This window comes from Thalassophryne amazonica, chromosome 4 (genome assembly GCF_902500255.1).
Source record: "Thalassophryne amazonica chromosome 4, fThaAma1.1, whole genome shotgun sequence".
NCBI lineage: Eukaryota > Metazoa > Chordata > Actinopteri > Batrachoidiformes > Batrachoididae > Thalassophryne > Thalassophryne amazonica.
Window position 1 is genome coordinate 63,835,460 of NC_047106.1, and position 14,219 is coordinate 63,849,678.

The following is a 14,219-nucleotide window of genomic DNA, read 5'->3' on the forward strand; positions in this document are numbered from 1 at the left end:
TCCCCCCCCCCCCCCCCCCCCAATCTCTCTCTCACCAATCAAAATTGTGCCTCTTTATTTAAGCAGTGAATGATTGCTCTCTGTTTGACTCCATTCTTGGGTGAAAGTGTTTCATTTCACTAATGCAGAAGTGAAACCAATTCTATTTAAAAAGGGAGCTTCACTGAATACTCAAGGGGCCAACAGAATAATCAAAATGCTGCAAGAGCCAGCGAGGAATACAAACTCCAGTTAAGAACAAAGGAAATGGAAATCAGTGGCACGATATGCAGATTTTTTTTTTTTTTTTTTGACAACCCAACATACAACTAATCTTTTGGGAATATGGCCTGTGCTGCCTTTACCAGGTTAAAATAACAACTGAGCTGAGAAATGTAAAATACAGTGTGTTGAAGAAAGGGCACAGCATTACTCCTACTTCATTTTGTGTGAAGGTGTTCTAAACAATCAATAAAAGCTGTACTGCATTGAAATCAAGTTTGAATCGCCTACGGCATGGTCATATATATAAGTGCACATTTACCAGCCACAGGAAACCATTTATAGTAAAATACCACATTATTATAATCCGGCCTTTTGCGTTTTATGCACAATTGTATTTGTCAGTTTGTCGACACCTCAGAAGCTTCATAAAAGTCTCCATCTTATGAGCATCTTTCTTGAAGCAGCTGAGTAAGGCGTAGACTCTCAGAATAGAGTTCAGCATCTCAGGCTGTGAATCTTCCTGCAGCAGGCTGTCTTCACTGTAGGATGCACTCAGAATCTCTTCATTCAAAATCTAAACAGAAACAAAAGGTGTATTCTACCAGCAATTTTGATGTAGGAAGTTCAGATCCACCGTGATAGCTTTAAAATAATGAATACATAAATAAATAACTAAATAATCATATTAAAGCTTGCATATAGAGTTGAACAACATTACTACAGCATTTGAAAGTGTTCTTCACTCAGAGACAATGGTGAATATCAAGATTTACAGAGTTGGCCGTGTGATTATTAAGGAAACCTCTGTAATTTAACGAAACTTTAACTATTTTACTTATCAGTTTTTTTTTGTTTGTTTTTTTTTTTTCAAGCAGAATCATCATTGTTTGTTCTTTAGTTTTGATTTTATTTGCCATGAAAGTAAAGCCCTTTTGAGATTTGAATTCCCTGGGGGCCACCATATTTGAAAGTTAGCAGAGCAACTTGGGAGTGTGATGTCACACGGTTGTTCAGTGGTTGCAGCGTTAAAGGTAAACAATAAGAAAATCACGTCAATATGTAAAACAGGTAAAGATTAGTTAAATTCCAGATGTTTCCTTTAAGTGTTAAGACACATTCAAATCAAGACCAATCACCATCCAGAATCCTTTTCTGTGCTTCATCCCCAATGCTGTTCTGTTTCACACAGGCACTCATTTGAATATCACAAATAGATATCACTAAATGGGAAACTGAGTACCCTGCTTTACAGGGAATGCTGTCAAATATTTGCAAAAGAAGACAACCAGGCAACAGGGTCAAATCATGAAACATCATTTATCAGTGAATTTAAATGAATCCCAGACTTGACATACATCCATTTTCTATACCCACTTATGAGTCATGGAGGGGTTTGGAGCCTATCCCAGCAGTCATGGGGCATGACGTGGGGTACACCCTGAACAGGACACCAGACTACTGCAGGCTCACATGAAGACAGATGAACACAATCACACCCATGGTAAATTTAAAGTTTCCAGTTCACCTAACCTGCATGTTTTGGATGTGGGAGGAAGCTGGAGCACCCAGAGGGAACCCACACAACTCCACACAGAAAGGCCCCAGGTGGGAATCAAACCCATGACCTTCTTATTGTGAGACAACAGTGCTAACCACCAAGCCACCGTACTGCCTCAGACTTGACATGTCAGATAAGAGAATTTTTATGAAAAATATTCTACAGGTGTACAGTAGATGCTACCAATTGCACTAACATCAAAGAGCTACAGGGTGCATACCGAAGAGAAGATACAAGGACCAACTCAAGCACAACATGAAAGAATACAACACTGAGTGGGAAAACTAAGATACTCTGGCCAGGGATTGCACAATCTAGAGATCATTGGTGTACAAAGGTACAGTACACAAGTAATGCGCAAACAGCATTCTTAAGAAGAGATTAAGAAAAGACAGGCATGATGAGGAGTGATACACCACATCTTAGTCTCTCTAAGTAACCGCTTGCTTGACACAGTCATTTCCAGTGATACTCAAGGATCCTATGAAGAGATGTAGTACCAAAGATCCCCAGTAGTCACCTTCAGTCACTGGTTAGCATCCAAGTCTAACGACCACACAGTAAGACCCTAAAGATGTAGATCTTTGTTCTCTTGCAAAGATATTGAATTTGCCTAACACCTCTCTCTGTCCAGTGACCTCATGACTCCATAGGTTCTTCCCAGGCATCTCTCACTCTCAAAGGCAGAGGACCCAGAGACATGAATGTCACTGCTGAGATACGTGAATGTCTCTACAAGTTCAACACTTTCACCACATACAGATACATTTCTGATGGCTGATTCCAGGAATCATTAAATGCCTCACTCTTAGTCTTGATCAAACTACAGTTGCAAACCCAGACAGTCAGATTCCTCACTCAGCTTCTCAAGTGCTGCAATGAGGGTATCCATTAATTCTGTAATGATCACTGCATTGCCCATGAAGTCAATGCCAGTAAACCTCCTTGCCAACAAAACTCCCCATTTCACTGGTTTGCAAAACCCTAACAACACCCAGTCCATGCAAGTGCTGACAAGTATTAAGCAAGAACACATCCCTGAGAGACATCTGTTTTTCCTGGGAAAAACTCAGTCTCTGCCTCCACTCCATACACCACTCACAATATCTGTATATAGACTTGCATATGATGTCCACCAGGGTGTCCCAGAGAGAGTCTGATCAACTGAATCAAACATGTTGAAAAGTCAGCACAGGCTGTAAAAATGCACTGCTCGATATTCACGAATGAATTATGTGAATACTCACAGGGCTAGAATGTGGTTGACTTCTTGGGCATGAAACCAGACTGCTCTGGTCACTAAATCCAGCTAGTTGGAACATAATACATTATACTATTCAACAGTCATTATTACTGATACCGGACACCAGCAATACCAATGAAGAAAATTGTAATGTTCCCAATGATCATTTCAGAAGGTATCATTTTCAAACTAGATGATGAAGTTGTCCTTTTAGTAACATTTAGAGATATTCTATTTTTTGCCCTGATAGTGTCAAACAGAGATGTCATTTAGCTCACCTTCTTGATAAGAACCAGTACACCCTTGCTCTAGACTGTTCAGCTTCTCAGACACCCACTTGGTCTTGTTCAGCAGGATGTCTGTTACACCATCATAGTGCTGCAGTGTTGCCTGTAAGTCAACCAAGGCCCAATCCAGGACTGGACAAGCATCAGCAACCGAGTGGAGCAACCATTTGTCCTGTAACACACAGACACACATGATAAAAATTGAATTGTGATTTGTAGGAATGGTTGACACTTTTCTCAACCTGATCTGCGATAGATGGGTATCTGCAAGAGTGAAAGCAAAAGCTTAAAAGATGGTAGTGGAACCAGTGGAACCTTACACCTATGTTAAGAGGCTAAAAGACAGTAGCATGATCAGAAAACAGGAGGCAGAGTTGTATGTGGAAGACCAGCCCAGTCTCTATTTTCAAGCCCTGATACGAAAAGTGTCTTCTTTTCCTGACAGTTTTTTTTTTTTTGCTATTTATAACCTTCCCCTTCTCTTACCTTAACCATAACCATAGCGTAAGTGTCTACGCTCCCCAAATGTTAACCATACTCCCCCTCAGACTCCACCTTCCACCCCAACATTTTGTGGCCCCGTCACAAATGAATTCGTACACCCATTACGAAAACTGTCCCATTTTTGTACCCCTGTCACAAACCCAGATTAATGTACTTTTCATAATCCAGTCCCACAAACTGCCATGAAACTGGGTTGGGCAGAGCTGACGAAGTTGGGACTTTTCTTGGAGTGGTGTGAGGATGGACAGGATGAGGAACAAGTATGCAGGTAGGATAGTATGGAAACAAAGTGATGCAGGAAATATTGAGATTCTTTGCACATGTGCAGAAGAGGGATGCAGGGTATATAGGTAGAAAGATAATGAGGATGGAGCATTAGACAGCAGGTCCAAAGAGGAGGATGATGAATGTGCTGTTGGAGGACGTGCATGGGTTGGGGTGATAGAAGAAGATCCCGAGGGTGGGTGTGATGGAGATGGAGGTGAGGCGGAAGAATAGGCAGAAGAAGAAGAGTAAGAAGAATAAGAGGAACTGGGTTACTGAACAAATATTATCGATCTACATCAAATTATAGTCTGTTCGGAGTTTGTAAATGTCAGATAGTCATGGGATAGGGTTAATATAAAAACACTGAACAATTTGATAATGGCATGAATTTGAGCTAAGTGCTCCTTTGAAACATCCACAGTTCCAGTTGTAGGTGAAGCAATTGGGCAAGCTTAAATTCCTCTAAGCAAAGCCGACTCAGAACCAAGTGGCAGTGATCATCGTACAATGGCCATTAAACCACAGAGTAGGCAATAATTCAACAGCGAGGCAGCGAATAATTTACTAACACAAAGTACTTCTCAGTATGTTCACTTTCAAAGATCATATTTACTGTTATAGTGATGACATAACTTTCAACCGCATCATTTCAATATTGCCAAAAGTGAGCTCTTAAGGAAATTGCCTTTGTCATAACTTTGTTAGTTGAGAGAGGATAATTGTAGAACTTCCCATTAACCAAATTATAGTTCACGTCAGATAAATCATCCTCTTCTGGCCTTTGGCTTTAGTGCTTACTGCAGTTACTACCTCACTGATCAGGTTGACCTTTAGCTGGAGACACCGGACAGCAGTCAAAATCTCATCAGGAACAGGCTTGGAAAAGTTTTGAAATGTTATGCAGTCATATATATATTCATGAGATCCGGAGACCTTTCATCCTAATTAGTTCAAACTATTCCGGTATTCAGCTGCTGATGAGAGCAAACAGCACGAGGAGGTCAGTTCCCTCAAGTGATCATTATAACAATTAAAATGATCTGTAAGCAGGAATGTGCATGTGAAAAACAATGTACTTTTGCACTGTTGCATGTGATGTGTGTGTACAATGTGAGGGTTTTTTTTTTTTTAATCCCCCCTCCTCCAGTCCAGTGTGCACGACATGCTCAAATGTGAAACGTGCAAAATGAACGTTAACAATGTCAAGTGGGCAACATATTTTACGAGGAACAATGTACAAACCCTAAATCCGAAAAGGTTAAGATGGTATGGAAAATTAAACAAAACAAGCAAACAAAAAAAAAATGCAGTGATTATTACATTTACATTGACTTTTATTTCATTGCAGACAATGCATTTTTTGCACTGTTTTGGAAAATGCATAGACAATCCCTGGAAAGATGTCGTCTTGAAGGCAACATGTTCTAAAATCTCAATGTACTCATGTGGACTCAATGTGTTAATTTATTGAATTAAGTGCTGATATTAAAGAAATCTAAATTGGCATTGGTATGGGCACTGCCACTTTGCCCATACCATGACAAACCCTGGCTTTTTGACTTGCTGCTGATAACATTCTGGATGGTCGTTTTCATCTTTGATGCATTCTTCCAAAATAAGACGTGGACACACTGAGTCAACTTACCATAAGATACATTTCCACTGTGTGATGTCCAACCCAAATGCATGTGAGCCCAGAGATGTTGATGCTTCTGGACAGGTTGACATAAGGCCTATTGTTTGTTTGTTTTTTACACCATAAAGTTTTAAGTTGCATTTATGATGCAACTCGGTACTGTAGTGCTTGACAGTGGTTGCCCAAAGTCCCTTGCGCAATGTGATTATGTTAGCTATTGATGAGTAGCAGTTATTGATGCAGTGCCATCTGAGGGATCAGAGATCACGGTTACAGTTGACACTTTGCACCTTTGCCCTTTATACGCTGAAATTCATCCAGAGTCCTTGAACTGCTTAATATTATGCACTGTACGGGGAGAATATGCAATCCCTTCCAGTCATTTAAGACATGCAGGTTACGCGATTTGGAAACTTTGTAATTGTCCAGGTCTCCCTTGCAAAAGAGGTCTCGATCTCAATGGGACTAACCTGGTTAATAAAGGTTAAATAAAAAAATAATAATAAAAGTCTTCCTGAGGAACATTATTTGTAAATATATCAATCATTTTCACTGCATAATCACTGCTTTTTTTTTTTACCTAATCATGACTGCAATCACCTGGTAAACATAACCAATTTGAAATAACTTCTTTTTTAAGAAAAACTTAGTACTACCTCTAATTGCCTTGTTTTTTTCTGTTTGTTTGTTTGTTTGGGTTTTTTTGGGGGGGGGGGGGGCTGGAATATGTTGCAGGCCTAAAATGCAGGAACAGATGTACATTAGGTATGGGATGGTGCATTCATACTGAACGGCCACGTTATGGACATCATGATTGGTACAGGCAGTCATATGTATAATACGCCGTGTTTTGTAATACAGAACCATATGTCACATGCATAAGTTCTTTCATGACACCTTTGTGTAGTTCACACCCATTGAAATGCAAAGAGAAAATATTGATGCTCAGGGGTGAGAGTGGCCTGCCTACATCTTTTATATCAGCAGTGTAGGAAACTTTGGGTTCCCAGTGAGTGGATCGGATGTGTTCATAAAATGTAAGGTTTGTAAGTGCACATTCAAAATTATTCAGAACTTTTCTGTTGTTGCCACAGTTGCTGGCACACTCCCTGATGCATTCACAGTCCCTCGTAACCCCCCCCCCCCCCCCCCCCCACACACACCACGTACTCACTGATACACTCTCACCTTCTCACGCCACACATGCACTGCCCTGAGATAAGCCATGCTACTCTTATAACACATTAAACATGCTCACACCATCACTGAGATGTTCCAATCACAGGAGCTAGTCAGGAAAAAACAACCATTTTTGTTGATTTTTTTCACCCAGGTTTTACTCAACACATATCGAACTGTGATGTCCCAATAGTCCGTGTGAACCAAGCCATGATTTATGTACCAGTTCCACCTCAGTGTATAGGAATAATTCAAATCCAATTACATTTTTTTTCCACAAATCTGATTGGTTAAGCATGTGAGATGTCAGACCGTATAATATCAGGGTAACGGTGGCAAAAATATTGACCCTTTCACATTAGATGTATTACTCCGTGCCCTGACCGGGGTTCTGACGAGATGTCATTTCTGTCGAATGTCATCCCTGTCCTCCACGCAACTGCGCATGTGCACGCATGTGCAATATTGTCGGGATGCGGAACTGTCAATTTATGCGACGAGATGCACAATTCGACAGAACACCGGCTACGCATGCTGCTAGGTGTTAGCGCTATTAGCTGAGAGTGAGAGAAAGTTGTGTACTGCCGCCGCCTCCGAAATAGGTGAATTTAAGCTACCATACGAAATCATCGATGTGAATTCTGATACAGAGTTACCGTTTCACATTTGATGGATTTTCATGTTTGATGGATTACTCTGCGCCCTGACCGCTGTTGGAACGATGCTGCCTCGGCTCGACGGTAAGCTTCGGCAACCGAATTACCTACAGAAAAATAAACTGTGCAAACAGTGGAACTGAATTTGAATGGAAATAACTCCTTTGGTCTGATGATTTGCGGACTTTCATGCTGTTATATGGTAAAACTTCTTTCAAAAATAAAGCTCAGTTTGCAACCGTATAACCAGCATGAACGTACGCAAATCATCAGACACAACAGGGTTATTCCTAAAATGAAATTAAACTGACCTGAAAAGAAAAAAAAAACAAGAACTATCTTCACTGCAAAAACTGTCCCTCTCAAAATAAGCCAAATATTCCAAAATCAAGCCAAGTTGTCTTGTATTAAGCAAAAAATCTGCCAATGGGATAAGAAAAATTAAGTGTAGGCACTGAATAATCAAAATGTTCTTTAAAACTAGAAAGACTTCTTATTTTAAGATTAGCCTCTGTCTTAAAATGAAAAAACAATCTTGTTCCTTTGCGTGGATGATTTGAAATCCATTGCCTTTCCTTGTTACTGGTTAAATACAGCTTGATATTAGCTGGAAAAACCTATTAAGAAAAAGTGAGATATATGTTTCCAAAACAAGACATTTTTTCCTTATGTAAAAATGCACAACATTACTTTTCTATTTAGGCAAAAATTAAGTCAAGTTTTCTTTAAACAAGTCTTTTTTTTTTACTTTCTTAGGGCCCTGTCCCACTGGCGTTTAGGAGGATTTGCGTATGGATGGGGCACAAAATTGGCCCGTATTCGCCAAACATCCGCAATATCCGTGTAACATGCCTGTATGAGTTGGCCGTCATCCGAACACGTCCGTGATCATCCGCAGAGGCACGCATGTCCACAACCAGGATTTCTGAGCTGCTCAAAAATCTGGATGCGGATGACATCCGCCTTACATACACCATACATACTCAATTCATACACAATACATACTCACTCTATGCGCTGTATATCTGCCGTTAACCGCTGATATCCGCAACTGACAGGGATTTGCGGCTTGGCAGCGGACCGGGACAGTGTGTAAAACAGATATATATTGTGCCTATCATGTCCACATCACAAACTAAAATAAGTTGTAGCGAATGCATACAAATTGGCCATGAATAAAGTGTTTTTATTACATCTGCTTTGCAGCTGATTTGCGGACAATCTGTGAATGCATAACAAACACGTCACGTAAACCCAAAGTACTATATGTGGCAGAAAGCGACATACCTGCCAGTCAGTGCCGGTCCGGCTGTGTCAATCCACAAAGACGTAGCTGCTGCAATCGGGTCTCCTCCAGGACTTTTATTTAACACCAACAAAAGGAAGAGTTGCTGTTTAGACACAACTCACGCTGAAGTCTGTTTTCTGTGACACTCTCAAAAAAAAAAAAAAAAACCCGTCTCACACCCCGAGCGGCTTCCCCCCCCTCGCTCCCCAAATTCATGAACAGTTAACCCTTGCATGACAACATGAACATTAACTCTGTGATTAACAAGTCCAGCAAATGCTCCAGAGCCTGTATTGTTGGTGTGAATAGTGATGCCGACAGCCCGAGTGAGCTTATTTTATGACCGCAATGCAGATGCCGTGCACGCGCAAACACGTGTGCGATGCATTCATAATACACCCGTAATACTGCCGTGATAATCTCAATGTGTCGGATCAGTTTCCTCACTACATGCGTTATATAACTGTGATTGTTCATCATATATTCACTATATATTATTAATATATCCGTAATTCATACTGGGACATTTGTCATTTTTGGCCATTTTTGTTGCGGATGACAACGAATGCCCGTAATTTGTGTACTCAATTCACGCGCAGTTGATCCTCTCCCCAGTGGGACAGGGCCCTTCGATATCAGTTTTTGCAGTGTTGGGTTCATAGTAGGGATGTCCCAATCCGATCACGTGATCGAAAATTGGGCCCGATCACGTGGTTTCAGACTGATCGAAATTGGACGTTGCATCCCGATCAGGAATCAGATATAGATTTTATCCTCATTAGTTTGATCAGCGCTATTTCAGGCTCAGTATTGTAGATTAATGGGCCTTTCATGCATAGGAAGCATCGGGCGGGAGACGCATTGCTTTTTAGAGGCGCCAGAAGCGTCGCTTAGCTCAGCTTTTGACGTGACGCTTCTGACGGGAGCGCGCATTGCCGCTTGTCGGCAGGGGCTGACGCGATCAAAAGTTCAACCTCAATCTTTTTTTTTTTTTTATATTGAACAAAAGAAAAAACGTAAGTTCAACCGGACAGAGGTGGGGGGAGTTATGCGCGCAAAGTTTCTTTCACAGAACTGCTGTTTGTGTGTTTACGGGCTCAGCCTGATGCCTCGATGGAATGACAAGAGGATGATGGACACTTTCCCACCGAAACTCTTGCTCAGTCATCCTTCTGTGCGCAGCAGGACCCGTGCTGACCAAGTCTCAGGACGACGATCTGTCATCTGATTAACAAAAAGAAAAAAAACAAATTGTCCTGTGATCATTTGTCTGCACAAACAGAGCGAGAGATGGTGTGTGCACGAGCACATTTTAAAGAGCTTCCGTCTTCATTCATGCTCACTGCGCTGCTCTGAAACTTGTTGAACACTGCTAAAGCATCAGAGGGGTACACTGAGGACTGTCAGGATGCAAATGTAAGTTGTTTTTTTCTTTTACTTTTCAAGTTGACTTTTGAACTTTCGACACTCTGAGCTGTGACGTAGCTTCGCGCTGTCCAACAGGAATGACGCGTCGGGCCAAAACACGGAAGACTAGTGGCAGAAACCACTGATCTGTACAAATGGTAAATGGACTGCATTTATATAGCACTTTTCCATCTGCATCAGACACTCAGAGTGCTTTACAGTTATGCCTCACATTCACCCCGATGTCAGGGTGCTGCCATACAAGGCACTCACTATACACCGGAGCAATATGGGATTAAAGATCTTCCCCAGAGGCCTTAGTGATTTCCAGTCAGGCGGGGATTTGAACCACAGATCAGTGCAGAAACCACGTGTCTGAAGAAAAATCCTTGGAAATGTTTTTTTGTTGTTGTTGTTTGTTACCCTCAAAATTTCTGATTACTGTTTAAAAAAGTTTAGAATACTTATATTAAATAGCTAAATCAATAAATGGTTCTTGTAGAAACCTTTCATCTACAAATTAAAATCGCCTGTTATTTCAGATAGATAATTTCTTGTTTAACATAAGGAACCTTTGACATTTATTTTTAGACAAATAAAATAACATGGAAAATTGTACATTTTTTAAGTCTGGTAGATTATTACTTGATTGTTCAAGCTACCTCAAGGTGAAGTGCACTGTTTAAGTGATAAATAATAAAATAAGGTGATTAAAATTAAATTATTATATATTTAGCATTTGTTCATTGTTCATTCAGTTTTTTAAAGTATCAGATCGGGACTCGGTATCGGCAGATACTCAAAATCAAGATGACTCGGAATCGGATCGGGGACAAAAAAACCTGATTGGGACATCCCTAGTTCATAGTCCCTGCATTTAAATAGAAGTCAGAATAAATATAAGATTGTATAACCACAAGCTATACACATTGTACAAACCTGCAACTCTTCTTAGCTCTTCACTGAGTTCCTTCGACTTTTCTTTTTTCTAAGTATTGGTCAGTCCAATGAGTGCTGTCAAACACATCCTTTGCATGCTGGCAAAGGCAAAATACTGGTTGTCCTTCAATCATGATGATGAACAAGGAGTTAACAGGCCTTGGACTTGTCATGTTAAAAGACATAGTAGAGCATTCAGCACTGCTTCTTAAAAGATTGAAGTGAATGCATGTGTATATTTGAGCCTATATGTGTAAATTTTGACCCTGGGTGAAGTAGAGAAGATCCAAAATAAATTCAAAACTTTTGCACCCATTTCTTGTTATTTAAAGTCAGTAATGCTGTATGCTGTGCAATCATTCCACTGTGGCAAAAAAACAAAACAAAAAACAGTTGAATGACATCAATAAAAGCCCAACATTATCATGACATTCACACCTATGATGAATGTACATAAACTCCAGACCACAACTGCAGGTTGTTTTTTTTTTTTTTTCTTTTCAAATCGCCATTCTCAAATGAAAAACAGTGGTGTTAGTGTGTGTGTGTATGTGTGTACGTGGGTGTGTGGGTCTTTGTATTTCTGAGTCAGCCTGTATCGGTACTGAGGTGCACCCCCCCCCCCCCCCCCCACACACACACACACACACTTTTACATTTATATTGCTTGGACACCCACACAGAAATTTCTTAAGGTAAAACTTCCACCAGAGGGGCTGATAAATTTCAATGATGATGCACTTACAGATATCTGTTGAATTTCACTTTTGGAGGTGGGGAGGGGTAGGGCTTTGGTGATGCATACATAACCTCTCTGGTTCCCCGGGAGACGCAGTGGAATTGGGACAAACATATTCTCCTGCAGTCCACACAACCATGCAGAAAAAACATACAAGTAAATATGACATAGTTATGTGCACATGCAAAACATGCATATCTGACTACATACACTCTGTAAATCATGGCTGCTAAGATGTGGGTCTTCTGTTTGTCTATTCCCACCAGGGGCATTTCAAGGGACTCTGGGAGCCCCAGGAAAAAGGGATCTGGGGGAGCCACAATACCACTTCATCCACCTACCTTCGAGGCAGCCAAAGATTTCCACATTTTAGGGGGTTCTGATGAAAATTGGGTGTGGATTATGTAATCCATTTGCAATCAACCATTCTGGAGGGCTACCACTTTGGGGCCCCATACAAATTGGCCAAATTTGTCAATTAGATGAGTCTGTTCACAACGTAGAAAATACTTCTCAGTTTTTAAATTAATCAGCTATAATTTGAGGTAATTTGAACAGGTTCTTGAAATCTACACATATATTGTGCTAATTTCATTATTATTGGACTGAAATTACGAAAATACATTTATGCAGAAGCATAAGGGTGAAGATCGAATAACAACATACAGGTTTTGTGGTCCACAGTTCCAAAGGGGGCTACATTTTGTTCTTCAAGCCTGACATTGGATAATTTCAAAGAGCATTTCATGAACCTCAGACTCAAAGTGAAAAGGAATCAACAGGCTGTAAAACCTGTGGTCTCGCTGTTGAATTGCATCATTATCACATTCAAATTAGTCCGCTGCAGGGGCTCCTTCAATAGAACATCTTTGATTCAGAAAAGAGAGAACATGACAGCAGTCTTAACAATGATGGTTGAACACAGAGTCAGTGCATCTCGTCCTGCATTTTTTTGACAGAGAAAATTCTTTTGAATGATTAAAGCATAGTAATTATAAAATACATATACTGCAAAAATAATGAAAAGCTTCCAATATTAATATTTTACACTGGAGAATGCAAGACATTAAAAAGAAAACAAAAACTCATATCACTACACTTTAACTTTTAAAGCTGAATTCTTTTGGATAATCTCTCTCTTATTTTCAAAAACATCATATTGATCAATTTTCTTTTCAGCAATGATTATGCCCTGTTTGCTGTATTTGTAGATTTATGCATTAGGGTGTAATCCAACGGTAATCAGGTTTTTGTAATTCTGAATATAAATCACAAAAAATATCTTCACATACTCACACATATATTCATTCTTTTTGTACAGCCACTTACTCCAGTTAAGAGCAAAGAGGGTGCTACAGCCTATTCCAGCAGTCATAGAGCGACCGGCGGTGCACATCGCGGACAGGATGCCAGTATATTATAGGTTCACATATACACAAACAAACACAGTCATACTCTCACTTACAGTCAATTTAAAATGTCCAATTCACCTAACCTGCATGAATTTGAAAGTGGGAGGAAGTCAGATGCATCGATCTATCTATCGAGCTATCTATATATTTATTATTATTTTTATTATTAAGTATTTTTCCCTGCATTAGCATTGTAAGTCAATGAATTTACAGCAGAGAGCAGCGACAGACATTCAGATAAAAATTTAGTTATAGCCTAAATGTTTCACAAATGATAAATATTTTGCTAAATATGTGCTTGACATTTCACTAATTACTAAGCAAAATAATTAGATACAGCAACATAATATTTAAATCTTTAGCTGAACATTTAGCATTTGCTACCCTGTTTAGTTAAATATTTCACAAACACACACATATGGTGGTTTAAAAGGTAAAACCTTTCTTATGTACAACTAGGTGATGATAAACGTCATCTGTATAAACCATGTTGCGAATATGATTTCCTAAAGTAGTTGTTCTGTATAATGTATAATTACTTTTAAAACCCAAGCAATAAACAATAACTTTTCATCCATTAAAAATTTAGCCTTTAAGATTAGGTTTTTTTTTACATAGTTTTTTTAATCATTATATTTGATAGTAAGAAAACAAAAAACAAAAAACTGAGCTGTTAATTTTAACATATATTTTACAAACAATGTTGTGAATATGATTTCCTAAAGTAGTTGTTCTACTGTATAATTACTTTTAAAACCCAAGCAATAAACAATAACTTTTCATCCATTAAAAATTTAGCCTTTAAGATTAGGTTTTTTTTTACATAGTTTTTTTAATCATTATATTTGATAGTAAGAAAACAAAAAACAACAAAAAACTGAGCTGTTAATTTTAACATAT

General features: G+C 39.4%; 1 protein-coding gene across 1 annotated transcript in view; it reads right to left on the minus strand.

Moving 5' to 3' along the window:
• Nucleotides 1–264: 264 nt before the first annotated feature.
• Nucleotides 265–14,219, minus strand: part of smtla (somatolactin alpha) — a 34,894-nt gene continuing 20,939 nt past the window's right edge. Inside the window, 4 exon segments of the mRNA XM_034168772.1 lie at nt 265–778; nt 3,284–3,310; nt 3,312–3,464; nt 11,914–12,027. Of these exon segments, the coding sequence (XP_034024663.1) occupies nt 584–778; nt 3,284–3,310; nt 3,312–3,464; nt 11,914–12,027 (489 nt within the window). The 3' untranslated portion in view covers nt 265–583.